This window comes from Paroedura picta, chromosome 7 (genome assembly GCF_049243985.1).
Source record: "Paroedura picta isolate Pp20150507F chromosome 7, Ppicta_v3.0, whole genome shotgun sequence".
In the NCBI taxonomy this organism is placed as follows: domain Eukaryota; kingdom Metazoa; phylum Chordata; class Lepidosauria; order Squamata; family Gekkonidae; genus Paroedura; species Paroedura picta.
The window spans coordinates 42,949,492-42,976,788 of record NC_135375.1 but is presented as its reverse complement, the minus strand read 5'-3'; the positions used below and the strand labels follow the sequence as shown (position 1 = coordinate 42,976,788).

At 42.3% G+C, this 27,297-nt stretch overlaps 2 protein-coding genes across 12 annotated transcripts in view; one reads left to right on the top strand and one right to left on the bottom strand.

Moving 5' to 3' along the window:
* Positions 1–25,525, bottom strand: part of SLF1 (SMC5/6 complex localization factor 1) — a 35,359-nt gene extending 9,834 nt beyond the window's left edge. Inside the window, exons 1-13 of one of the 3 annotated variants that reach the window (XM_077347622.1) lie at positions 25,377–25,525; positions 24,504–24,617; positions 24,307–24,382; positions 21,191–21,431; positions 16,658–16,814; positions 13,541–13,675; positions 12,723–12,776; positions 10,569–10,724; positions 8,331–8,497; positions 7,894–8,019; positions 6,931–7,093; positions 5,320–5,467; positions 248–393 (exon numbers count right to left, since the gene is read on the bottom strand). In XM_077347622.1, coding sequence (XP_077203737.1) covers positions 248–393; positions 5,320–5,467; positions 6,931–7,093; positions 7,894–8,019; positions 8,331–8,497; positions 10,569–10,724; positions 12,723–12,776; positions 13,541–13,675; positions 16,658–16,814; positions 21,191–21,431; positions 24,307–24,382; positions 24,504–24,617 — 1,683 coding nt within the window. In that variant the 5' untranslated portion in view covers positions 25,377–25,525. Of the gene's footprint in view, positions 1–247; positions 394–5,319; positions 5,468–6,930; positions 7,094–7,893; positions 8,020–8,330; positions 8,498–10,568; positions 10,725–12,722; positions 12,777–13,540; positions 13,676–16,657; positions 16,815–21,190; positions 21,432–24,306; positions 24,383–24,503; positions 24,618–24,850; positions 24,995–25,372 lie in introns of those variants that run through there. The other 2 variants (XM_077347623.1, XM_077347624.1) reach the window with 2 other exon arrangements.
* Positions 25,438–27,297, top strand: part of KIAA0825 (KIAA0825 ortholog) — a 242,669-nt gene continuing 240,809 nt past the window's right edge. For 4 of the 9 annotated variants that reach the window (XM_077347603.1, XM_077347609.1, XM_077347608.1 and 1 more), the window contains exon 1: positions 25,456–25,610. The gene's annotated coding sequence lies outside the window, so the exon portion shown is untranslated. Of the gene's footprint in view, positions 25,611–25,676; positions 25,897–27,297 lie in introns of those variants that run through there. The other 5 variants (XM_077347613.1, XM_077347612.1, XM_077347611.1 and 2 more) reach the window with 5 other exon arrangements.

Sequence of the window (27,297 nt, the reverse complement as noted above, 5' to 3'; positions counted from 1 at the left end):
ACAAGCCTCTGCAGTAAACAGTTTATTAAGAAGTGCAGAGGGCGGATTCACTAAAATCTAAATTATTTAAAACACATCATACTGTAGCCCCATTTTAACACAGTTAGTACACTGAGCACAACGGTGATAGAATGCCAAGAGTGCAAATGCACAATCTGACCCTTAGTATTCAGGAAATTATTCCTCTTTAGATAATTACTCCTCTCTAGTTCTTACTTTTTAACTTTAGAAGCAAAGTGATACTTACTATTTTTTTGAGAGACAGCAGTTCAGTTGAAACAGTAATGTTGCTCTGGAAAGATACATTTTTAAATATAGCTTCTGCAACAAACATTTGAAGCCAGAGAGATGGAATGGAAGAAATGAACATTTTTAATTCTGTTGTCGAAAAATCTGGAGAAAATTGATAAAGCACACACTTAGAAACATACTACAGAAAAAAAACTCTAACCGGTTTATATTTATTTATTATATCCTGCTCCCTCTCCCCCAAATGAGACTAAGGGTGGCTAAGTTCAAGTTAAAACAATACAAAGATAAAAGTATAGGTAAAAATCTATCATCACTAAAATCTACCCACTATCAAGCAGGGTAGGATATGTGGGAAGTGAAGACACAGCTAAAGTATAACAGTTTTCTGGTGGATCACAATCACGTGAAGGACACCTGAAAAAGAGCAGCCTTCCATGTCCTGTAGAACCTAGGGAGGTTCTGCAAGACACAAACTTAATTGGGCAACTGATTCCACAGGATGGGACCACTACTGAGAAGGCCCTTGCCCTTGTTGATGCATTCCGAGATGAAAAGTGGAGAAGACAGAGAGGAACGTACTAGGAGAGGTGCTCCTGAAGGTATGAGGTATGAATTCAACGTAAATATATTCTATTAGAGCTATCCACAATATCTGCTATGTGTGTAACTCATATTTCTATTAAAAACAGACCAAAACTATTGTATCATTGCTAAACTGAAAAAAATGAGGTCTGACACTTTCCTCAAATGCAGGCAACTGTAAAGAAATTGATACAATTTGCTGGTATAGAATCTCCCCAATTAATAAGGCTAGTGACACAAATGAGCTGTGCACAAACTATCCCACCTTCCCAGTTGCATATAAACAGTAACAGAAGATGTCTTAATAAAACTGTAGCAATACTTCTGTATTCTAATTTGAATTTACATGCAGGAAGGTAATACAGGCAAATGAGGATACATATTTATTTCATTTGTCCTCACAACTTGGTTATTTTTACTATCAAAGTAGGACAAAGGAACATGTTTAAAAAGAACTTCTTTTCTTTCCATAAGTTTCCCTAAGAATCAAACGGGCTCTTGTAGGGGAGGCTTACAATTGTGGCAGCCTTGTTATTAATATGCATTAGAAAAATAAGTCAATTTGTCCTTTGGAATACAAAGCTGGGTAAGATGCATATTTAAGCATCTGTAAACATTTGTTTAGTTGAAGCCAAAGTACATATCATTTGTAAAATAAATAACTTGCTAGGCAGTACAGACTAACTCCAAGGCACAAACTTTGGGTTTTCTTTTTTTCTATTTTGAAAGTCTAAAGTTCTTTTAAAGAGTTAATTTATACAGAAGTGCACTAAGGCGGTGGTCCCCAACTGCGGCCCGGTGCCGGGTCGTGAAGGCCCTGGCACTGGGCCGCGGCTCCCTCTCTCCGCCCCCCCCCAGTAAGAAACTTCCCAGGCCGCAAGCAAATCGGCCACAAAAGCGGCCGATTAGCTTGCGGCCCGGCAAGCTTCTTTGTGTGTGGGGGGGAGGGAAGAGTGCCGCGCATGCGTGTCTGTGGCCGCACAATCGCCCTCCCCGCCACCGCCGGTCCTCAGCCTCAAGAAGGTTGCGGACCACTGCACTAAGGAATTGTGTTGAGAATGGTGGAACTTCTGGCAACCATCAGATGACCTGACTTACTGTCAATGAGGACCATAAATCAAGGACCAACAGCCTTTCTCAACTTCTTTTACGGTTGAGAAACCCCTGAAACATTCTTCAGTCTTTGAGAAACCCCAGAAGGCACACAATCATGCAGAATATGGTTGGCAAGCATAACCATGTACATGCCCATCTGGGGCCTCTCCCCTTCCCACTCCTCCAGGTCCATCATTGGCCATTTTGGGAGGAGGTCAACATGACCATAAATGTTTACCAATTAAAAAAAAAAATTAACTCCCACCCATTCAGGAAACCCTTCCAAGGCTGTCCAAAAACTCCAGGGTTTCATGAGAAAGCCTAGCCTAGAAAAATGAAGATGCCCCAAAATGGCAAATGAGGCTGCTCAGGCCTCCCTATTATAACAAGGAGAAATGTATTTTTATCAGGTCAAACACAGGCAGGCACATTGCTGTACATTGGTGAACACTCAATCACTGCTTTAAAAAAAGGGGGAAAGTATCTTTACTGGTAAATAAAAGCAGTGATTACACAAAGGAACATAGACACCTGTGGTGAACAAGAAATCTCCAACAACTATAGACCAAAGGATAAAATAAAAGATAAATGCTATTTTGTTTTCCTTGTTGTTGTTAGGTGCGAAGTCGTGCACGACCCATCGCGACCCCATGGAAAATGATCCTCTAGGCCTTCCTGTCCTCTACCATTCCTCAAAGGCCATTTAAATTTGCACTGACTGCTTCAGTGACTCCATCCAGCCACCTCATTCTCTGTCGTCCCTTTCTTTTGCTCTCAATCGCTCCCAGCATTAGGCTCTTCTCCAGGGAGTCCTTCCTTCTCATGAGGTGGCCAAAGTATTTGAGTTTCATCTTCAGGATCTGGCCTTCAAAGGAGCAGGCAGGGCTGATCTCCTCTAGGACTGACCAGTTTGTTCGCCTTGCAGTCCAAGGGACACGCAAGAGTCTTCTCCAGCACTAGAGTTCAAAAGCCTCAATTCTTTGACACTCAGCTTTCCTTATGGTCCAACTATCACAGCCATACATTGCAACTGGGAAGTCCATAGCCTTGAATAGACGCACTTTCGTTGTCAGGGTGATGTCTCTGTTTTTTGGATGCTGTCTAGATTGCCATAGCTTTCCTCCCCAGGAGCAAGCGTCTTTTAATTTCTTTGCTGCAGTCCCCATCTGCAGTGATCTTGGAGCCCAGGAAAATAAAATCTGTCACTACCTCCATTTCTTCCCCATCTATTTGCCAGGAATTGAGAGGGCCGGATGCCTTGATGTTGACTTTCAAGCCAACTTTTGCACCTCCTTCACCCGCATCAAAAGGCTCTTTAGTTCCTCTTCACTTTCTGCCATTAGAGTGGTATCATCTGCATATCTGAGGTTGTTGATATTTCTCCCTGCAATCTTGATCCCAATTTGTGACTCATCTAACCCCCCCCCCTTTCTCATGATGTGCTCCGCACAAGGTGACAGTATACAGCCTTTTCGAACTCCTTTCTCAATTTTGAACCAATCAGTGATTCCATGCCCGTTCTCACTGTTGCTTCTTGACCCACATATAGGTTTGTTTTCCTAGGTTCCTCCAATGATGTTCTTAATATGCAGGCAGAATAACAAGCTTTAGTTAATAACTTAAATAATTCATTTTTTTGTTTCACTTTCCAAATCACCCCCAGAGAGGCAGCAGAGAAATTTTCTAACTAAATAAAATTAGCAAATTCCAGCTTCCATGTTTGTGCTTGCTTATCCCAAACGTGTCTCAAGGCCATGTTTCTCTCGTCTCCAGATATGCGCCAGGACAACACAGCTCCCCCAAGAAACTTGAATGATACTGTCTTTTAATTTTTCACCTTCCTCCCACACTACGTTCTCCTCCTGTACTTTAAGCATGAGCAAAGTTGTTCCCATCTTACTGGTAGAAATGTCTAGATTCTTGGATACAGAAAATTCATTATTTAACCTGACTTTTCCACTATGTATTTGTTATTGCCCATGCCAGGCAGGCCGAAAAGCAGCTAGAAAAAAAATGTTCTGCAAGATTCACCTAGATCAGAAAGACCTGTTAACCAAACCATTCTCATAGTGCAATTGAAATCACTCTCTCCCAACATTATAGTTTTATACAAATTGCCTATCCCCAAGATAGTACACTACTACAGTCAAGAACTGTCAGGAAATGGAAGAGGAAGTCCTTGGAAGGTTAGAAAAGGGAACTAACCAGATGAAACTGGAGAAGAAAATGTCAGAGAGGTGTCTGAACTGGAAAGAAAACTGTGAAACAGAGGCTCAGTAGAATGGAGAGGTGCATGAGACTAAGAGGACAAGAGGTGATGAAGGCTCTGTTTTATACATGAATCTGAACATCAGCCAAATATTTTACTGCATGCTTTATTATTATTATTATTATTATTATTATTATTAATTAGATTTATTTCCCGCCACTCCTCATAGGCTCGTGGTGGGTCACAATAGTCCTATCCCCATTAAAATACCCATTAAAAGACTTTAAAACAATCCCAACATGGCGGAAGCTCTCATTATTCCCACCCCTGCTATCAGAACGGCAGGGAGGGTGGGGAGGAGATCTAACTTACTAGGTCCGGGGGGGGGGGGGATGCTGGCACTCATTCGCTGACCCCAGCCTCAACCAAAAACCTGGTGGAAGAGCTCTGTCTTGCAGGCCCTGCGGAAAGCTGGTAAATCCTGCAGGGCCCGCAGCTCACCCGGGAGCTCATTCCACCAGGTAGGGGCCAGGACCGAAAAGGCCGTGGCCCTGGTCGAGGCCAGGCGCGCTTCTCTAGGGCCAGGAACGATCAGGAGATTCTCCCCCGCTGAGCGTAAAGTCCTGCGGGGGATATAGGGCGGTAGGCGGTATGGTATGTGGGTCCCAACCCGCGTATAGCCTTAAAGGTCAAAACCAGAACCTTGAACCTGATCTGGACAGCAATTGGCAACCAATGCAGCTGCCTTAGCACAGGCTGGATATGGGCCCTCCAAGGTGTACCAGTGAGGACCTGAGCAGCTGCGTTTTGCACTAGCTGGAGTTTCCGGATCAGAGACAAGGGTAAGCCGGCGTAGAGTGAGTTACAGAAATCTATTCTGGAGGTGACTGTCGCATGGATCACTGTAGCCAAGTGGTCAGGGGACAGGTAGGGCACTAGTAGTCGGGCCTGGCGAAGATAGAAAAACGCCTGACCTGCTACTCTCTTGACCTGAGCCTCCATAGTCAGGGAGGTACCGATGGTCACCCCCAAATTCCTGGCCTGGGGTGCGATAGTAAGTGGCGCTCCTGCCAGGGTGGGTAAGCTCGCTGCCTGGTCCTTCCAGCTGGGATGCATACGCAGTCCTTATTATGATGAATTGTGAATTGTGCACATGTATGACAAAACGCAGTAGAATTTACCATCACATGAAATGATAATATATGTTGCAAGGTCATTGGCTACTGAGTGTAGCACATTTCTGTCCATGATGAATCCAGAAATAATCCAATATTCCACCACAGCTCCCAAAATTCCATTCAATACTTCAGCTATCTCATGCTTGAAGATCTAGAAGAGAAAGAAACTTTGAACAGATCTATAATATTGAATCTTTCTAATAAATAATACACTACAGTCCTCATAGCTCTGATGATGAAAAAATAAATGAGAAACAGAAAAAGTCTCTGTCCATTTTTGAGAGCAGGGCACTTAGGGTGGGTGGAACTGCAGAAATCTCTTTTGAACAAATAATTCACTTCCCAGTGTGCATAATTCCTCTGTGTTACTGTATATATGCACTTGCAGGCAAAGAGTAATAAATGAGCAAAATTACATTATGATGTGTGTTTCTACACATTCTCCGGTTTTTAGAGACCTTAAATTACTACATAGACAAGATACAAAATTATGATCAGATTATGCTCAAGTATGCACATTCTTTGTTTTGAAGACAATATATAGGCTGCACAAAGTACAGAGCAGTCAAGATTAGGAGTGTGCATTTGGTATATTTGAGCTGAAAAAAAATGAAAAATACCTTATATATCCCAGGTATTATTTCAGCTGGATACAGGTTAGGGCATTTTGGCTATCTGAAATGGCTGCCCCCCCAAGAATTTTTGGGGTAGCTGGTTAAGTCAAAGTTAAAGGGCATTTAAAATGATTGTAGATGAACTCGCTGTTTGCAGGAGGCATTTAAAAGGACCACATTCCCTTTAAATGCCTTTTCCACTCTGTTGAAACCAATGGAAGATGGGAGCACCTTCTTTTGGGGCCCACAGAATTGGAGTCCTTGGTGCAATCTTTTTCAAGTTTTGTGAGAAGTGCAACCAGCATCTATAGTGCAAATCTGATGCTTCTACCACAAAAAACAGTCCCCCTGAGCCCCGGATTGATTCTCCATTATGCCCTATGGGGATCATTAACTATAGAGCCAGATTGGTGTAGTGGTTAGGAGTGCAGATTTCTAATCTGGCATGCCGAGTTCTATTCTGCACTCCTCCACATGCAGCTAGCTGGGTGACCTTGGCCTCGCCAAAGCACTGATAAAACTGTTCTGACCGAACAGTGATATCAGGGCTCTCTCAGCCTCACCCACCTCACAGGGTGTCTGGTGTGGGGAGAGGAAAGGGAAGGCGACTGTAAGCCGCTTTGAGCCTCCTTCGGGTAGAGAAAAGCCGCATATAAAAACCAATTCTTCCTTCTTCTATTATAATGGCCCTTTATAGGGTATAATGGAGCCAAAAATTGACCAGAAAATGTCTACAATTACTGCTTCATGGATGTTTGCGTGCACATTCTCCATAAGCAGTTGTAAATGTGCACAATGGCAAGTTATGTACATTAAGTGTTAAAGTCACATTACACTTTAAACATATGCAAAAGTTTATATCAGTTCATATCCTATTGTGGATTGGAAACAAATTTTCGTTACAAGATATATAGATGCAGAATTTTGACAATTATTCTGGAAAAAAAGCAAAATATAAATATGTTCTTTGGTATCTTTACTCTGTATAAAAGTCACTCACGTCATTTGTCTTGTATGTTATTTTATAGGAATTTATGATCCAGTCCACTAGACAATGTATCTGTTTGGTAAAAAGCACTGATTCATTTCCCAACCAGAAGGTTTTCAGAAGAACTGTTGGTGGCATTACTTCTAAGGGTAATGGATTGACCCCTTCATACAAACTATAAAAGAAAAATAATTCCCATGTTATTTATTACAAATAGGAATAAGGATACATAAATATACAACATGGCTTTTGTCAAAATGTGTAGTTTTAAAAATACAGAGAAAGCCCTATTATCTTTTAAATAATGGATTAGTTAAGGCCATGTTGTATATAGCAATATTAATTGAACCATATTTTCATTCCCTGAATCTGAAAGTCATCTTGCTAGAGAACATGGGAAAATGAGATGGCTCCATTAAAAACCATCCTCACACACATGTAATTAGCCAGTCAGTTAGAAATATCACTTTATTTTAAATGCCTAATATTTTTGCACTTAAAAATATTAAATATGTGCATAAAGCGAATAAGATTGCAAGCCTCAGCCTTTTTTCTTTCCCCCTGTAATTTCTGTATGAAGTATTATAACAAAAAGCAACATCACATACATACAATACTTCCTCTTAATTTCTGTTATAGTCTGGAAAAAACTAAGCCCTGCAAAGTCAAAATACTCACAGTTAGTAAAAAAAAATTAAACACATTCTAATGTGTGAAATTAGACATTTAAAACAATTTCAATATCTTTCTATCAATCTGAAGCTGGATTTTCCCCCTCCCTGAAAAAGGAACTACAGAATAAGCCCCAGCAAGAAAAAAGTCAAGATAAACAGTATGTACAATTTTCACACTCACAAGTAAATCACTAGGTAAGAATAGCCTACTTCTAAAACTGGCACCATTTGGCTGCAGAGTATCAAAATATGATAGAAAGGCAAATACAAAAGGGGAAAAATGTATTTAACTAAAACACACCTCCTTGTTAATGCCAGCACTTCAGCTTGGAACAGGTTCAGGATAAACATTAGCAATTTTTTGTGAAATGTTCGGTCTTCATTTATGGGTCCTGAATGACATATATTACCGTGGTACAGGCAAGACCTAGGGGAAGGAAACAGTACATACATCCCTAAATTATCATTTTGATAATTATCATTTGATAGATCAGGATATCACCCCCACAAATACACCCACACACTCATTCATTAATACAAATTTGCTGCTTTGTCAGTTCTCAGCACAAACATTTGCTTTTAAAAAGTTTCCAAAGTGGAAACTTTGGAGACTTTGCATATGTGCTCTGGAAAACAGAGCTGGAATCCTGACTAGAGAAATAGAACCAATAAGACAGGCCAGCTTCATAAAAAACTCTAAGCTCTGACAGCTTCTTAACTGAACCAAAGTGGTCTTACCTCACAAGCATCTCCATCAGAGGCCATGTTCCCCTCATGCAATAAGGACACTGAAGAACTTCTAGGTAGTATTTTAACAAGGAAGATGATTTCCAAGGAGGATCACGTTGAAGCAGACTGTACATTAAGTGAAAAAACTGAACTGAAACAGTAGGGTCTGCAGGTCCCTACAGATGAAGACAAACCAACAGTAGCTTGACACACTACTCGGAACTGAAACCTATTGCATCTACTACTAGAATTATAATACAGCTCTTCTAAAGGGTTAAAAGCATATAGAATTTGAACCATTTTGCTGTCCACAAACACACACACACCGACTACCACATCCAAAAACTCCAACTATATTTACCCAAGAGGAAGACAACCCTGAATATAAGATAATTCCCACAAAATATCTATACTAGTAGGAAAGCCTGTTTTAAAAATGGATGGGGGGCTGGGGCACACCCCTCCCCCAACGGCTAGGAGGCTGGGTAGAGCGGCATGGTTGATGCGGAGTGCATGGTTGGACATCCCTACCATTCCAGTGGTGAGGCAAAGCAGCATGGGTAATGCAGGGAGTCTGTACCGCCTTCCCTGGCCTCTCCTAGTGGCAAGGAGAGGCACGGCTGATGCGGAACACACAGCTGGTATTCCCTGCAGTGGAGGAGCTGTCCAGGGGAGTCGAGCGGAGGTGGAGGGGAACCACGCATGTGCGGAAGTCGGCACATGCGTGGTCTGGCGGGTGGGGGTGGGTAGGGTGGGGGATGCGAGCCATGCATGCGTGGATGGCGGCGCATGCGTGGCTCAGTCTGTAGCCGTCTTTGCAGCCGGGTGGTTGGCGCAGGCTGTGCACAGCGTCGGGGGCGAGCGGAACGGGCCGGGGAAGAATGCCGTGGTCAGCAAGGCAGGAAGTAGGGCTTCGTCGGAGCTTGGGTGGTTGTGTTGGGGGGGGGGAAAGGCTCATGTGTGTGGAGGGTGGGGTTGAGTGTGGGAAGTGTGGCGCAGCTGGCGCCGGTTGTTGGGGGTTGTGTGGTCGCGCGGCCAGCGACAGCGGAGGTGTGGGGCATGGGAATGGGGGTGTGGTACGCGCAGGGGGTGTAGCGGCGGGCGGGGGCTTACCAGGTTTGTGCGGCGGTAGCGGTGGGGTTCGGGAGGCCACCGGTGGCGGCGTGTTGTTCGGGGGAAGGGCGCACGGGATCCGTTCCCTGCTTCCCGTGCAAGTTGGGAGGGCGTGCGGCTGGAAAGAAGCAGGGCCTCCTTTCCCCGCATGGAGGCGCAGGCCACAACAGCCAAGCAGAGAATGGTGAGGCGCGCTTTGCGCGCCTCACCATTCCCTGCTTGGGCCAGGAGTGGCAATCGGAGGTTTTTTTTCACAGACTGCACCCGCCCTAACTCCTCCCAACTTGCCCTTAGGCTTTTATTTATAACCACGGAGCGGTTTACAGATCTTTATATTATATACCGCCACTCCCAGCAATGCCGGGAGGCAGTACATTTTGACTTACTTTTTCTATAGGCAGGGATCAGCTCTCAGTCTGAGCATGACTATAACACTTAATTCTCCAGTACAGATTACAACCAGCTCATATATATTTTGGACAGAAGCTTTCAGGTCTGATAAGGGTTTTAAGAGCTATCACCGGAGCATAAGGTTAAGTAGACAAACTCCTCCCTTTGCCCTTTGGCCTTCAGTGACATAGCTGTGGTAAGATCAGTCAGGGAAGATGGAGCATTCCACTAACTGAAAGCATCTTTTTTGGTCCCATGCTACTGAACATATTGGGCCATGGGTGCAATCACCCCTGACCAGTCCAACTTTTCTAACATGGAAACACTAACATTCTTATAGCTGTGCACAGTTTTGTAAACCACTGAGTAAAGCTGTTCCTTGTTAAATGTGTATATCTTTAAACTAGACAGACAAAAAAGCGATACTGGAGAAACAGTGGGAAAAGGGGAAAGAAAACATAATATGGTTAAAATGTAAGAACACAAGCAGCCCCATTTATCAATCTCTAAATCTCTTACATATTGCTGTTTATGCATTAAAGGCACTTCAGGTTTATTACCCCAGAGATCCTTCCCAAAAACCTTGCCAAGTTCGTCAGTGTTATTTCCATACTAAAAACAAGCCAGTGACTTGGTTGAGGCCACTAGATGAGTTAGTGACCAAGGTGAGAGAGACTAATACCCTCACAGTTCACATCCTTATTCAATGCACTGCCCCCAGTACCCATAAGCTTTAATTCTCACCTGCAATATATGTTCTAGAAGAGAGTGAAGAAATTTAATAGGAGGAATGAGATCTTTCCCGCAGAGAAATTCTGTGATTGCAATTGGAAACAACTGGTTGTCTACTAATTCTTCCAGTATAGTATTGCTTCCTCTAGAAGAACAAATATTTTTTCCCTAGGAAATGAAGGATTTCCATAGCATCATTACTAGAAGATTAAGAGTCAAAAAGAAAATGCAACAGAAATCTCTGCTTGTGATTAAATTACAAGTATTGAAATTGTGAGCATATCAATATGGTTTGAACGTGCTGCTTCTCTCTTTGTAAAATATATTTGCGCGATTACCCCAACCTATTGCAACTTGTTACACTCCACGCTGTGGAAGGACCTTCAAGAACAGCTGGAGATACAATATTTGGAATGGACAAAAATTGCTACTTCTCACATGAATGCAAGACTTCTTCTGCCCACAGAAGTGCAACTGTAGTTTTGTCTCCTTTACTACCGATACACAATGATCTCTTCTGGACTTTTTTGGCACTAACCTGGGCCTTGTAACAGCCCCCTTCCCCAACCCAGTTCAGAGTTCATCTGAACAAGCGGGGAGACCTCAGACTGGGCCAGCCCCCAACAGGGAGTTGCACGTACCTTGCCCACCCTTGTGGCTACACACACGCTGTCCGCAAAGGGCGAAGGAACTGCACCTGCCTGCCTAGCCCTCTGCTATGGTGGTAAGCCACCGCCAGAGGACATGGCCAGGGCCAGGCTGCTGCCTCCTGTGAGGTCTGGCAGCACAGAGGACTGTGCTGCCGAGATGGCGGTGTTGGAGAAGGGGCCGGCCCCCACCAGGCAGCTGCACAAGGCTCACTTCACGGCCACACACATGCTGCCCGCAGAGGAACTGTGCCTCTGCAGGGCCTGGCTGCCTAGCTGATGTACGAGCCAGGCTGCCACCTCTGGTGGGGCTCGCCCCTGAGGAGGGTGGCAGAGAGGCAGAAAATCCTGATGAGCCTCCGTTCCCAAGAGAGAGAAAGACACCAGCTCGAGAAGGAGAGGAACAGAAGGGATGGCGGCGGGTCATGGAGGGCGGAGCCCTCTGGCACCCATTGCATCCATGCATGCAACAGACTTTACGGCTAGTACCTGAATAAGATAACTTAAAAGTACAATTAAAGCTAGCTTAACATGTAATTTTTAATTTTAATTTTCTTAAATGGACTGTCAGAGGCCCCATGCAAATTTTAGGTTGCCCATAAAAGGAAAAACACTTATAATGATAACTCTTACATCATTATGAACACCAGTTCATACCTGTCCAACATGGTCACTAAATATATTACTAATTTTAAAATTGCCTTATTACCACAGCTGAGATTAGCAGTAAGATGTGAATTACCAAAAACAACATATGGATTGGCATGCAATTCTTTTCAAAATTCCAAAAACTAATATATAAGCTTTGCAGATAGTTAATCCCATTCCCTGTTTGATGCTACAGACCTGTAATGATTCACATTATTGCTATGTAGAAAATTATGCATGGCAATTTAAGTGGATATAGGTTATTCTCTGTGAGCACAGCAACCTCCCTGGATTATAGCTATTATATAGTATGGAGTTACATCTGATCAAGAGCAGATTCATATTTTAAATGACAGGCAAACCTGCCAGTGTATTTGCAGTGTTAAAAAGAACCATTTCCCATATGGCAGCCTGGACCACTATGTCCATAAGAGCTGAGCAATGAAAGAAAGCAGCCTGCAGCTAAACACTTCCCTCAAATCAGAATGAATACTCAAGAGTGTCAGTGTATGAGAGATTCAAAGACATTCTGAAAATAAACAAGTGCTTTTAGGTGCTGCTTCTACTGCAGTCCCATGCATTCCCTGCAAGAGCACTCCTGAAGGTCAGGGAACTCTTCAGAGCAACATGCGATGTAGAACAAAAGGCTACAGTTGGAAGGCAAAACAGGTTTGGAAATGCATTCCATGTACATACACTGACCTCATGGAATTCTAGCCAATGAACAGTTTAGAAAGGGCCTTTAGCAGTGCGACATCCAGAAAAACTTTTCCTCTCTGTTGTAGTGACATATATAAGAACATATATAAAAGCCTGGCACCAATAATAAAATTGAGCATCCCTGTCACTCAACCAGGTACTCAGTTCTTACCTGTTCTCTGCACTCAGTCATTGGATCTACTTGAGTATATTTGCTTAGCATAGCCTGTAAAGGAAAAGTAAAACCAGCGATTTAATACAAGTATGCCGGGTTTCTCACATTCTGATGATCATAGCAAGACATGGCAGTACTACTCAAGAACAAAGTTTAAGTCCAGACTGCTGTTTCAGACCAATACAGATACCCACCTGAATCTCGTACTATTAAAGAGACAGCTTGACACTATTTACCTGAAAGTCAGCCTACTGATGTGAATTGAGGATTAAAGCCAAGGGCATTCAGGCTTATTAGGGACTTGCTATTTGTGATGTGGAAAAATAGCTTTTGTCAACTACAAGCTAGTTAATGGAGATCTAAAAAATTAATTTCTTATAGTTATTTTATCAGTAAACTTAACTTTTTCTCCAAACAAGAGCTGGTCATGCAATGTGCTCCCCCCTCCCCCCGTTCCCTCTATGCTGATAAATCATTTTGCTCAATGGAATATTCAACCCTCTACTCCCACTAGAAAGCAAAGCATATAGGCAATTAATAATTTCAATACATATAAAAAAGCAAAAGAAAAGAGAAAAAGCAGCATAATAGGAAAGAATAAAAGCACAAAGGACATATCAGACTCAAAACAGTAAAAACATTTTAATTTTTTTTAAATATTTGCCACCTCAAAGATCCTGATCAGATGTAAAGGAGGCAGAAAATGTTTTAAGTAAATAATTTAAGTAGTTGAGATTTAGTACTTATTGTGACTCTCTGGAAAGATCTTTTCCCTCCATTTCTATAGGCTTCCTTTACATCTTCTAACCCTTTACCTTTTGCAAATATATATGCTTTATCAGGGCATTTCTTATTTTGCCAATGTGTACGTCAGTCATCATCTCACTTGCTTCTTCTTTGGCTTTCAGATAGTTCTGTGGGTATTTTTCTGTATCATTTTTTATTTCACTCTGGGTAAAGAAGAAGAAGAGTTGGTTCTTATATGCCGCTTTTCCCTACCCGAAGAAGGCTCAAAGCGGCTTACAGTCGCCTTCCCATTCCTAAAGTATAAGATAAACAGGTAAAACTCTACAAAAGTGACCTAGTGTTTTAAATACAAATTCATTGGAATTACAACTGAAATAAAATTTCCCAGGATTAAAGAGTTTGGGGTTTATGTATTATAGTTCTATTGTTAAAGAAACTGACAATCAATGCAAATATATTTACGGTATAAATATAAAAGATCTAGTCTAAAGTGTAGGTTATAGGTGAGGATAACAGTGTGCAATCATACATACTGGAAGTGGAAGTCCCAAACTGTGAATACAAACATTTCAACATGCATAATAGATCAGACCCCTAAAAAGTCCTAATCACTATTTAGATGTCTTAAAGACCAGACAAAGTTCAAATATCTGTTCCACATAATTTATTTCTGGTAAGGCCTTGGAGGAGGAGCGTGTCTCATGGCTTAAGTGCCACTCAGTCCTGCCCATGAGTGCCTCCTCCTCCAACTGATATCCCTGTCTGTCCAGTGGCCAGTCAATCACCTTCCGCCCCCCACCCCTGACCACCCCCTTCTCCTTCCACTTCCCTCTTAGAGGCTGCATATCCCTGCCGCATAAAAGCTGCCCCTGCCAGTGAGTTTCCTAACAGCTGCCTGCAGCCTTTCCTTTCCAGCACCATCCTAGTTAACCCTATAAGTGTCTTCCCTTGCTGTAGCTGAATTCACTTTAAGCTGGCCACAAATTAATTTTAAAAAAGTATGTTGCCCCTTCTGAGACTGGCTCAAGGCAGCTCACAATATAAGAGATAAAATCATTAAAATGAGAAGTCCAGCCAATAAAAACGCAACAAGAAGGGAAAGCATGTCTGCTTTACCTAGATGGTGTGCAGCTTACAGCTGCATCACTGGCTAGGAATTTAGGAGTGACTTATTCTTCCCTATCCATGGAGGCTCAGATCACTAGAGTAGCTCAATGGACGTTCTACCACCTCCACCAAGGCCAAGCTATTAGTGCCCTACCTGGGCCAAGAGTTCTTAGCCACAATAATCCATGCAACAGTCACCTCCAGGTTAGGCTTCTGTAACTGCATCTATGTGGGCCTACCCCTGTCCTTGACCTGGAAACAACAACTGGTCCAAAATACCACAGCTCGAATACTCACAACATCTTGGAGGGCCCAAATTCAGCCTATTCTTAGGCAACTGCTCTGATTCCCAGATCAAGTTCAAGGTTTTGGGTTTGACCTTTAAGGCCATACTCGGTCTAAGGCCAGCGTACCTGAGGGACTGCCTAGCTGACTATGCCCCCTCTGAAAAGCACTCTGCTCAGACAATAAAAACCACCTGGTGATTCTCAGCCCTCGAGAAGTATTTCTGGACTCAACCTTTCCAGTTCTTGCCCCTACCTGGTGGAATAAGCTCCTGGGAGAGCTGCAGCAGCAACAGGAACATTCTCATTTTTAGGGCCTGCAAAACAGCTCCACTAGGCTTCTGGTTGGAGCCAGTGAATGATGGAAATTGACACCAGCATATGAGGCCCTGCTTAAAGTAACCCCCCCCCCCCAGTGGGAGATGGGAAAGTAGAAACCAAGACTGACAGCTGCGGTGATTATGGAATTTTCTGTTTTGAACTGGTTTTGATTGTAATTTATATATGGTTGTGAACTGCACAAAGTTGGTAACTCTGAAAGGGGCAGTATATAACTTAATAATAAATAAAAATGAAACATTTACCATCCTAAATGACCCTTTTAACAGTCCTCAGGCTAGAAGAAGATTTAAAAAAAACAATTAAAAAGATGAATGCCAGTTAAATGTCAGGGTTAAAAGAAAAAGTTTGGCCTGGCATCTAAAAGAAAATAGTGTAGTTGGCAAAATGAACTTCAAGTGGTAAGAGCATTCTGTAGGAGACGTGCCACCACTAGGAAAGCACTAGGTCTCCACTGTGGGGATATAACTAAATAAAGTAAATATTTGAATAAACCTGCTCCCTCAGGAGGAATGCAATCCTCTCTAGGGCAGGCAGATTTCTCAAGCAGCTTTTCCAGTCTTGTCTGGATTAAATGTCAGTTTAATTATCCTCATACATCCCATGACCTTCTCTAGGCACCCAAAGACCCACTTGACTCAGTTGTTCAGAAGAAACAGAGCTGGGTGACATCTGCATGTTGCTAGCACCTCATTCCAAATGCCCTGATGACTTCTCCTAGTAGTCACCTGTAGTTGTTATACAGCCTGGGGGAGAAGATGGATCCCCACAAGACCCTGCAGCATAAATACTACAGAACTAAGCAGCTGTCCCTTAGCATAGTGATCCCCAACCTGTGGGCCGCGGACCACACGTGGTCCGTCGACTAATTGGAGGTGGGCCGCGAAGGACGCCTCCCCCCCCCCCGACCCTTTACAACACACTTCGAGTGTCATTGTTTCCCATCACTCCCAGATGGGACTATCTCGTTGCAGAGAAACAAGCTCAGGGTTCCCAATGATTTGTCATTGTCATGAGTTAAAATTTCTATGAAAATAAAATGTTCCTTATGTTCATTGTTGTGGCGTGTCTGTATCTTATTTTGAACGGATGTTTAAACATTACCATAGTGATCAGAGAGCGTTAGGGCAGTGGTTGAGAGTAGAGGAGTAAACTACCCCCTCACACCGGGCCTCAGTAAAATTGTCAAGCGTTGAGTGGCCCCCTGTGATAAAAAGGTTGGGGACCACTGCCTTAGCATACCTTCTGGCATTGGCCAGTCAATTAAGAGTGGAGTCACAGAAGCACAGTGCCCCTACTTTCAACCCAGCAGTCATCTTCAGAATAACACCAGGGCCAATCAGGGATCAAGGAGAACCAACAGAAATTCACCCCCATTCCCATGTATTATGGTAAAGATTGGGAAGTCTGATGCTTCAAACCATGTCAAGTTAAGAATATTTTAGCTATACTTACATCTAGAAGATAAACCCCCAGGTAGGAAACGGGATAGCATGGAGCTTCAGAGATCTCTGCCTTTTGCTTTAATGCCATATTATTAGTTAACACATGAGTAATAATTTTTGATGCATTTAGTGTTGTATAGATTCTGGCTTTTCCTGCCTCTAGAACCCTGAGGGGAAAGAAGTCACAAAAATAGTTTTAAAATAAAATAGTTATAAAACTAGATATCATGATAGGGCTGAGACTAACTCCATTCTTTAATGTTTGTCTCCAGACAGATAATTTAGGTAAGAATACAGGGATTATTACTATTTAAAAACCAAAAAAAAAACCCTTAAATTTGTTTAATACATCCATAATTATAAACCTTAGAAGTGTTCATATTTTCTCACCCAAACATGCCCCAGAAGCTAGTATTGTTCTAAATAAAGGCTACTTTAGGAATTATTAAGGGACTTGATTCACTCTTATTTTCTGAATGGAACTGGCTCACTCTGGTGTAACAATACCCATATGAAAAATCAAGAAACATTACTATACTCAAAGAACACTGGACTTATCATGAAGGTTCCTTCTTCTAGAAAGCAAGAACAGTCTTATACAATTGGTTTCCTCTTCTCACTATTCCTGGGAGCAGGAAATTGTTTTCACTTTCCATCTACAGCGGGAGAAGACCCCCAACCCTCAATCAGGAGACAGCTGATAACAGTTCACAATGTGTGCCAAACAGACAAGTCTTAGACAACCCGATAAAATAAACTATACAGGTAAATATAAACTGTTAGAACAGTGAAAGAACAATGAACATAGAGATGGGCAGACATTAATGCTTTAGGAAACGTAATAGGCTGAACAGAGACCCTCCAACTAGGGTGGATCCAGAGTGTCCTCCTCATCTTCAAGGGGAAATCATAACGGTTAAGTTCCATGTTTCATTCTCTCTTGATGGCAAGGTGGTCATTCTGAGTCAGCTTAGTATAATAGTTAAGAGCAGCAGCTTCTAACCTGGAGAGCTGGGTTTGATTCTCCACTGCTCCACATGCAGTCAGCTGAGTGACCTTGAGCTTGTCACAGTCATGTTAGAGCTTTTCTCACAGAGCAGTTATTCTCAGAGCTCTCTCAACTCCACCTATCTCACAGAGTGTCTGTTGTGGGGAGAAGAAGGGAAGGCAATTGTAGGCCACTTTGAGACTTTTGGGTAGTGAAAAACAGGTTATAAAACCAACTCTTCTTCATATGCTTGGGATCTCACAAAGCTGATCTGATCCAGGGAGGGAACAGCGACTACAGCATAGAAATAACAGTAGGCCACTTGCTGTAGGACAATCTGCCCAGATGCAGCATCAGCTGCAACAACAGAGTTCATCTTGTAGTGCCTGATAAATGTTGACACTGCCTAGGTAGTGGCCTAGCAGATATGAGAAGAAGAGTTGGTTCTTATATGCCGCTTTTCCCTACCCAAAGGAGGCTCAAAGCGGCTTACAGTCGCCTTTCCATTCCTCTCCCCACAACAGACACCCTGTGGGGTGGGTGAGGCTGAGAGAGCCCTGATATCACTGCCCGGTCAGAACAGTTTTATCAGTGCTGTGGCGAGCCCAAGGTCACCCAGCTGGTTGCATGTGGGGGAGCGCAGAATCGAACCCGGCATGCCAGATTAGAAGTCCGCACTCCTAACCACTGCACCAAACTGGCTCTCAACAGATGTCAAATGCTGCTGACGCAGAAACACTTCTTGTTGAATGAGTTCTGATCCTCTCTAGGACTGGAAGGCCCTAAGATTCATATGCAAAGGAGATGCAGTCCTTTAGCTACCAGTTTGGGTAGCCTTAAAAACCTTTTCCCCCTTGACTGCTGGATGAAAAGACTCAAAAAGGGAAGCCAACTTCCTAAATGGAAAGTGCAATTTCCTGCCTCCAAGGATTATAGGAAGAGGAACCAAAGCATATCAGAATGTCCACCTCTCCTTGAGAGAATATATTTTCCATTTTTTCTTCTCATGATTCTTTTTCCCCTATAAGCAAGCTTGTCAAAAATAACACGCAGAGTGTTAAAATAATTATGAAAAATGTTCACAAAAATCAAACCTAGTCAGTCTAACCTGGATCTTTTCCTCAGGTGGTCCCAAATGCATAAGGGCCCAGTCTTGGCCTTGGCCACATCCCCCTCTAATTTCTTCCATATGGAAGAAGTGCCAGCCCAGGAAACTGGAGCTGGGAGGGAGAGCAGAGGGCCTGGGATGGCGGGGCCAGTGAGGGTGGGAGTGGGGGAAGGAGGGAGGGAGCCCCCACAAGTGCTTGTCCCTGCCCCAAGCAGCCTCTCTAGGCTTTGGCTAGAATGCCCACGGTGGGTGGGGGCCCTAGCGCCCATTGTATTTTTTGATACAACGGGCTTTTTTCCTCCACGTATGTTGCATATTTCTTCTCACAACATTAAGAGACAAGATGATGACTGAGAAGATACACAAATATTATTTTCATAAGAAGTTTCCTTTAACTTATTTGTATCTCAGGTTTTCTGATGATGTCGCAGGGACATTCTACTTTACCTTCACAAGCATTCTGTGATGTGCAGAGGTTGTAGCTTGCCCAAGACCACCAAATGAGCTTCTAATATATTAGGTCAGCAATCTTTAGTAATTAAAACACTCTACATTAAAGTTTAGAGCAACAGTGCAAAACAGAGCCAACGTAAGAAATCCTATTTATGTAAATTAACATGTATAGTTTAACATTACTGATTTCTGAAGCCTTTGCCCCCAATCCCACCTCCCCTTCCTATCATATGGGATGTGCCATTTTAGGAGCAGGGAAATTCCACGTCAGAAATGACTTCCATCACAGGCATTAGTGTTTGCTGTCCAGAGTTTCTGCAACAGCATGAGTTCTCCATCTGCTTTGGAGCCATTTCTAGCTTGAAGTCTTAAGAGTACATTCTCTGGATAGAGGAGTACCCATGTATGCTCACGAAGCCATAGGTTAACTAGACCACAGTACAAGTTCAAATCTTTCCACTGCCCTAAAATATCATTTTGAAAAAGGGTTGTATTTTATTCTGGTAACTAAAAAATCCTAATTCTGTCAGGTGGATCAATAACTGGTTGACAAATCGTACCCAGAGGGTACTTGTTAATGGTTCAGCCATCTTCTTGGAAAAGAGTAACAAGTGGAGTACCCCAAGGATCTGTCTTGGGGCCTGTGTTGTTCAACATATTTATAAATGATTTGGATGAGGGATTAGAAAGGATACTTATTAAATTTGCAGATGATACTAAACTGGGAACAAACACAACTGAAGACAGCAACAGAATACAGGATGATCTTGATAGGCTCGAGAAGTGGGTTAAAGTGGGCTAAACTGAATAAAATGAGGTTCAATAGGGACAAATGTAAAGTTCTGCATTTAGGTAGAAAAAACCAAATACACCAATATAAGATGAGGGAGACTTGTCTCGGCAGTAGCATGTGCGAAAAGGATCTAGGAGTCTTAGTAGATCATACATTGAACATGAGTCAGCAGTGTGACTCAGTGGCTAAAAAGGCAAATGGGATTTGGGGCTGTATCAAATGAAGTATCGTGTCCAGATCACGGGAGGTGATGGTACCTCTTTACTTTGCCCTGGTTAGGCCTCACTTGGAGTACTGTGTTCAGTTTTGGGCACCCCAATTGAAGAGGGATGTTGACAAACTGGAACGTGTCCAGAGGAGGGCAACAAAGATGGTGAGGTTTGGAGACCAAGAAATATGAAGAAAGGTTGGGGAAGCTTGGTCTGTTTAGCCTAGAAAGGAGACGACTGAGAGGGGATCTGATAACCATCTTCAAGTATTTAAAAGGGTGCCAATATGGAGGATGGAGCAGAATTGTTCTCTCTTCCCGCAGAGGGACAGACCAGAACGAATGGGATGAAATTAATTCAAAAGAAATTCCATCTAAACATCCGGAAGAAGTTCCTGACAATTAGAGAGGTTTCGCAGTGGAACAGACTTCCTAGGGAGGTGGTGGGTTCTCCATCTTTGGAAACTTTTAAACAGAGGCTAGATAGCCATCTGATGGAGAGGCTGATTCTGTGAAGGCAAAGGGGTGGCAGGTTACAGTAGATGAGTGATAGGGATGTGAGTGTCCTGCACAGAGCAGGGGGGGTTGGACTAGATGACCCATGAGATCCCTTCCAACTCTATTATTCTATGATTTTATATTCAAGAAACTGCAGAGAAGAACACAGCATCTTGTTTGTGCGAAGGTAATCTTTCTGAGGGAAAACATGTATATACTATCAGCCATAAAATGTGTCTCATTAATTCTGCTGCAAAGCCAAGGACATGCTGAAAACTTCTTCTCTACTTGTAGCAAATAAATACATTTCACTGCTAAAGAATGTACAGGTTTTCCTTCAGAAAGATGGTCTCCATGGAGAGAAAGCATCATGTTGGAAGCAGCACTGTCAGTTGCTCTCGAATGAGCTAACCAAGAAGCAGCACAAAGACGTTTTCACCTAAATCAAAACTGATCAATCATTCATTACTCCAGTTCTAAGAGGTCTCATCCTACCTTGTAAAGGAATCCCTTTCTTTATCACCTTTCACAATGAGGACAACTTTCCATCTGTGGAAGGCCCCTCCAGCACCAGAGCGTGTCAGCTCTTTGCGCCATCTTTTAGGTGCAGATTGCATTTGAGGTGAATAATGGGAGTCTTTTTCAATTTTATATCCCCATTCGTAAGTTGTTTCATCAAGCCATCTGCCACTTTCAGCACTATTAATTATGTAGTCCTTGGTTAGTACCCACTTTCCTGGAAAGCAAATGAACTGTCAGGCAAAAAAGAATTTTGGTGGAGACAAATGGCAATCAAATGAAGACTAGATATCAAAAATAACATTCTCTGTTAATGCAAAAATAAAATAAAAACAGTGCAAATATTATTTTACTTGCTTACTAATACAGCTAAGCTTTTCTAGATTAAGATGTTGTGACAGCACATCATTAAAACAGTGTTGTTACTTTTCTCACAATAGACTCCATCTTAAAAAAATATGTGCATGCATTTTATACAATATTTTAATTTGTCTTTTTAAAAGTTTATATACTAGCACTAATCTTTGTTAAGTACCAGCAGTTTTCTTAGTAAGTTACACAATGGGCATTGTGCTCATTTCCCTTGAATGCATTTTCTTCCCCAGAAAAAGTACACACCAGAATGCAAATACCAACAGCAAGGAAATGGGATTCCTGTCTGACCTTGCTCAGGGATCATTCCTACAAAAGCTACCTTTGTCTATTACTCTGCCATTGCATGGAGAAATAAACTGAGAAATAGTTGTGCCAACACCTGTCCTCAAACAAAAGTATAGCAGGTAACACCCATTTCTGCAGTTTACCAGATACCCTTGTTTTTCAAAACATAAAAATCCCAGATCTGTCAGCTAACACAGCCTGCAAAGGTAAATTATAACATAAACAATCATTCAATTCTTGGGCCCTCTGTAAGCTTAGCTGACTACCAAATTCCATAGTATCAGTCTCCCTGCCCCAGTAAAGGCTGCACACTATTCTTCTGGGGGAGGGGGAGGGCTTCCAGAAGAGTTTGTTAGTCATCTCATTTTTTCTTCTCCCAACCCTCATTTTCTAATTCTTTTAGGATTCACAATTATAATAGCGCTACCATGCCTCTTTATACAAATGAGAACCACAGCATGTTTCATAGTAAAGCAACTGAAAGTCTGTGATCCTAGTCAATTTCACAGCACAGTCGAGCAGATTGTGCTATTGCAAGGCAGCATTTTACCAGATGGTACTTCTATAGGTGCTAGTTTTGGATGCCAGCAATTATCTGATGGAAAGGAAGAAAAAAAGGTACTTGACACACAACCTCTTTGTTTATGAGCTCTTACCCAGTATTCTCATTTCTCAAAGAAAATGTTCCTAAAATACTAAATAATCCTATCAGCATTTTATTTCATGGAATGATAATGGAAGGTATAAAAATGATTGTTATTGGGGGAAAAATCAGTTGATACTACAAATAAACATGACTTTTCATAAGTATCTTTCAACTTTTGAACATCTAAAGGAAGCTTCTGAGAATTTATCGGGACACAAGAAACGTTTTTTATTTTCTTAGTGCAGGTACATGGAAAATGGTTACAAGATAAACTACATTAGGAGGGAGCAATAGTTAAAGCAATATCATGTGGATAAGTATTTATTAAGGCTACCAGAATGATCCTTTAGAAGATTTGTAAAAACTTTCTTGTTCCACCCTGTGGGTTATTTGGGAGGTGGGTGGGTGATGTGGTAGTTTGATTTAGGATCACTACTGCCAACTTTCCTAGCTTCAAAGGTTCTGGAAGGCTGAGAATTGGACTATAAAATAGTACTTATTTCAGAGATTCTTAAAATACAATAAACCCCGATGATTAAAACTTTAAGGAAGCAATCACTAGTTTTTTTAATGTACTTCTTGTTCTATGTAAATCACTTCTGTTTTCTAGATAAAGTCCAGCATAATAGCATAAATCACTCACTGAAACAGAAGGCCGAAAGGAGATTTTCTTCTAATGTATACACTATCTCACTTTATTATTATGAAAGCATAAACTTTTAATAATGTGAAAGCATTCACTACATCCTTTGTGTGCCTTGTTTTTTCATCGTAGTACCATAACCATTGAAAAACAAGGTAAAATTCCTGGAAATGGCAACTATATAGACAACATATGTTTTGGAACCACACTAGAGTCAAAGACCAGCATCACTAAGGTAGCTAGGTAATGTTTTTGTACATGTATGTTTTTGTACATGTGGTTTCCACCCTGGTCTGAAGTCAGACATGCAAATAACTTTCTCTCTGCTCATCTAAATAAGCAGTATAAGCCTAGAGGAATTGTTCCTAATTTGCATGCTGATATATATTTCTTTTGGTCATTGGTGAAATTTATAAAAGAAAGAAAAACAGATTGGACTTTGAAAAGCTTAACTTCTTAATCACCTAGAGATCATTCTTACTCACCATAGGTGTCTAGATGACAGAAAATTACAGGCTTACATTGAACATGGCAGTTTCAAAAGTGCCCTTTCAAATAAAACATGCTTAATATTAAGATCTTTGGTAAGAACAACTTTGCGTTTAAGAGCAATCTTTAAGCTAGTTTGCTCACAGCTTTGGAGTGTGCATTCCACATGTGGCAGGCTACTGGAGCCTTGAATAAGTAGAATGTAAACATTTATACGAACTCTTCATGATACTTCACAAAACAGAAATTTAAAAAGAGGTCCATGGTAATTTAGCAGACTTCATCTACAGGACACTGCTTTCAACATTTTTTTCTTACTATTTCAAAGCACATGTAAAGTAAGAGCGATGTCAATTTCTTAACAGTCTCTTCCCCCCCCCACACACACACACACACTCCACTCCCAACACATGACTTTTTGTCTTTTCCCACCATGGTAACTGGCCAGTGCTGCAGAATTGCCATGGGTCACCAGGCAAAAATTTTCTATGATCCTTCTTCATACCATCCAGACCTAACTCAATTATTGCATGAAAGCAAATGATATGATTCTCTTGGCCAATATAACAGAATTCTGTCCTTTTCCCAGTAGGCAAGTTAGAAGAGGCCCATGGCTGTGTAGTTCTTGTCCCATGTAGAACACACTGTACTCACCTGCTGCACATGCTGCTAAGAATTTTTCACTTCTGCAAGGCTGCTTTGCTATAAGGTGTGTGCAATTCCTGTATTCCTGACACGCAAAGAACACACAAGAATCATTAAATTAAAAATTGCACCATATTTTATAACACATATTGAAAAGTACTCAAAGTAAATAAGACATCTGTAAATTCTATTCAGCTATCATTTACCTTGCTGTCAACAAACACACAGTCTAGTTTGAGAAGTAGTCCAACTAGAAACTTCTTTTCTTGATTCTTAAATCCAGTTATCTGAATCCTTGGCTTCAGAATCCCATTTTCCATCTGTTTAAGAACAAGATACACAAGAGACATGCAAAAAAGTTTGTGATCTAATTATACAAAAGTTTGTGCAGTTCTCAAGTGTACTCACAGCTCTTGCAATATAAATTCTATGCAAGATCAAGGACCTATCCAGGAGCCAGTAATTCCAGGGCTACTTTTTGAAAGTTTATACTTACAATTCATACAGCAAATAATGGGAAATTATGTACTTTTAATTAATAGAAGGTAATCACCTTGAAGTCAATGGGATTTGTTTTCTAATAAATATGCATGGGCCCATCTACGTTTAATGACAGAGCAAAATGGCCGAATCCTTATCCTTTCCTTAAACTATTAATAAAGGAACAGATGGATCACTTTGCAGCTGACTCGAGAACAAAGTGGGTCCTTTCAGCAATCTCTTTCTCCACTCCGGTTTCCTAGGAAGATGACGTAAAGTACGCGGATTGCGTGCAAGCGCCCCCAAACGGCGCGCGGGAAAGAAAGCGCGCCGGCCCAATGCGTGTGTACAAAAAGTGCCCAGGCAAGCCTGAGAAGCTTCCCGACCCGTTCGAATCGGAAGAAGAGCCTAGCTTTAGACACAGCTTCGGAGAAAATGTGCATTAGTGCGCACCCGGCACAGGGTCGGAGCCAGAAGAAACAGTTTAACTGGCTCAATAACGAAAAAGAAGACCCAAGCGCGCAGCGCAGAGAAACAACCCAATGAGCAGCCCGCGCAGCCGCCTCAACGCGCCTGCAACAACGCGCGCACATACCGACCTCGCACGGGGAGCAGCTCCTCAGCGGAAGGCTGCCTCGCTCGCTCGCTCGCCGGCGTCCGCGCCGCTTCCCCTCGCCTGGCGAGAACCGCTTCCCGCGCCGCAAAGGCTGAGCCGCTTCTGCTTGGCTCCTCCTCCGGATGTGGGAAGCCAGCCGTTCCGGGCTGTTGTCACTGACGCTCGTTCGTCTCCGGGACTACCAACGCCGTGAGAGGAGCGGCGCCCGGCCTACCTGGTAAGTGACGTTGAAATCTGTCAGGGCAGAAGGGAGGGGTGTCCTCCTGCCCCCCCCCCCCGTGTCATGGCCCCCTCCCTCACGCTGCCTCGTGCCCCCAGCCCTTCATGTCCTTTGGAGTGCTGCTCTAATCCTGCGGCGGAGACGAGCGCAAACCTTGGCTTGATTTTTATTTAGTACATCTCTCGGACAGTTTCATTCTGTTTAATACCAAGCTCCGTCGAAGAAAATACATACTGTGGGACGAAAGGAGAGGCGTCAGCATTGGAAGATTGGATAGGAACAGGTAGCCAGAAAGACTTGCGGCCGTTCTCACTTCCCTCGTCCAATCACAATAGGTGTGTTTGAGAGAGAGAGAGAGAAATGAGCAATTTATTAAGGCTAAGCACACTGAAATCCTGCGAAAAAGAAAATAAGGCCTATTAAGTAAATACAGACTTGTTTTGTTTTCTTAACCTGGACAAGCTCCGTTGAATTCAGAAACAAAAAAGGGTCTCATTTCTGATTTAAAAAACAACATATGTGCTGTCTGATGAGGACCTTGCTGGTTGTAGGCATTCAGCCTGCTCCTAAGTATTTTTGTTCAGAAGTACGTCCCACTGACTTCAGTGGATCTTTGGGCAACAGCCTTATTTGGTCATGAAAAGTGCATTACTTTGTTTTGTAGGAACCAAAAATGCAGGTTAAAACTCCAGATAACTTTTCCGTAATACCAACATATTATGAACATGCTGGAAAAGTGGTTGAACTTTGGAATAAGTCCCTTCTGAGTAATTCTAAATAGATCCAAGTACATGAGTATTTACAGTGTATTTTATTTATTTATTTATTTTATATTTATATACCGCCCTCCCCCGAAGGCTCAGGGCGGTGAACAGGGAACAGGTACAGATAACAGATGCATTTGTCTTATACCTGACCTGTCAGTGTGGTTAACTTGTTTTACAGGGTAGAATTAGGTCTATGAGGATATGTAACAAAAATTGTAAAAGCCACTTTTTATTGCTTTTAATGCAGGAGATCCATATCACCATGAGAATTGCTTGAAAGCAAGCTCCCCTTCCCTAACCTTCTGTCAGTCTTTTACTTATCTATCCCCAATTTTGTCTATTTTGTTGCTTTTCCACCTTGCCCTTACCTGTACTTCATCAGTGTGCTGGCAGTATAATATGAGGCTTTAATTTTCTTAGCAAGTCCTAGCCTAAGGGTCACTCAAATACAGGTGAGCCATGTCATGCTGTATCTGGCTGACTGCAATGAGCTGGAAAAAGTGTTAATTCCATCACATGCCTCAGAATCAAGGGAAAGAAAGGAAATGCAAATCTACACAGACATTCTCCCACTTCCACACCTAGTTTTGATGCACTTGGCTAGGCAATTGTTTCCACTAGGAGATAGAAAAAGGCTCCTCTGAAGGGTATTTATAACCCTCACCCGCCCAAGAGACCCAAATAATCGGGGAAGGGGCTGCTGTTGGCCTTTATGGTTTATTTTGTATTTGTACAAGTTTGCCCTGTGCTGAGAACCTAGTTTGTGCATGTTAGGGAATGATGGAATCCAAATGGAATCAACTAGAAACTATTTGGAATAGGTGTAGAATAGATAGCTATTGCAAATTCAACACTGAAAATGAGAAATAAGTAACATCACCAAAGGGACTGATGGAGTGAAAGGAGGGAGAGAAAAA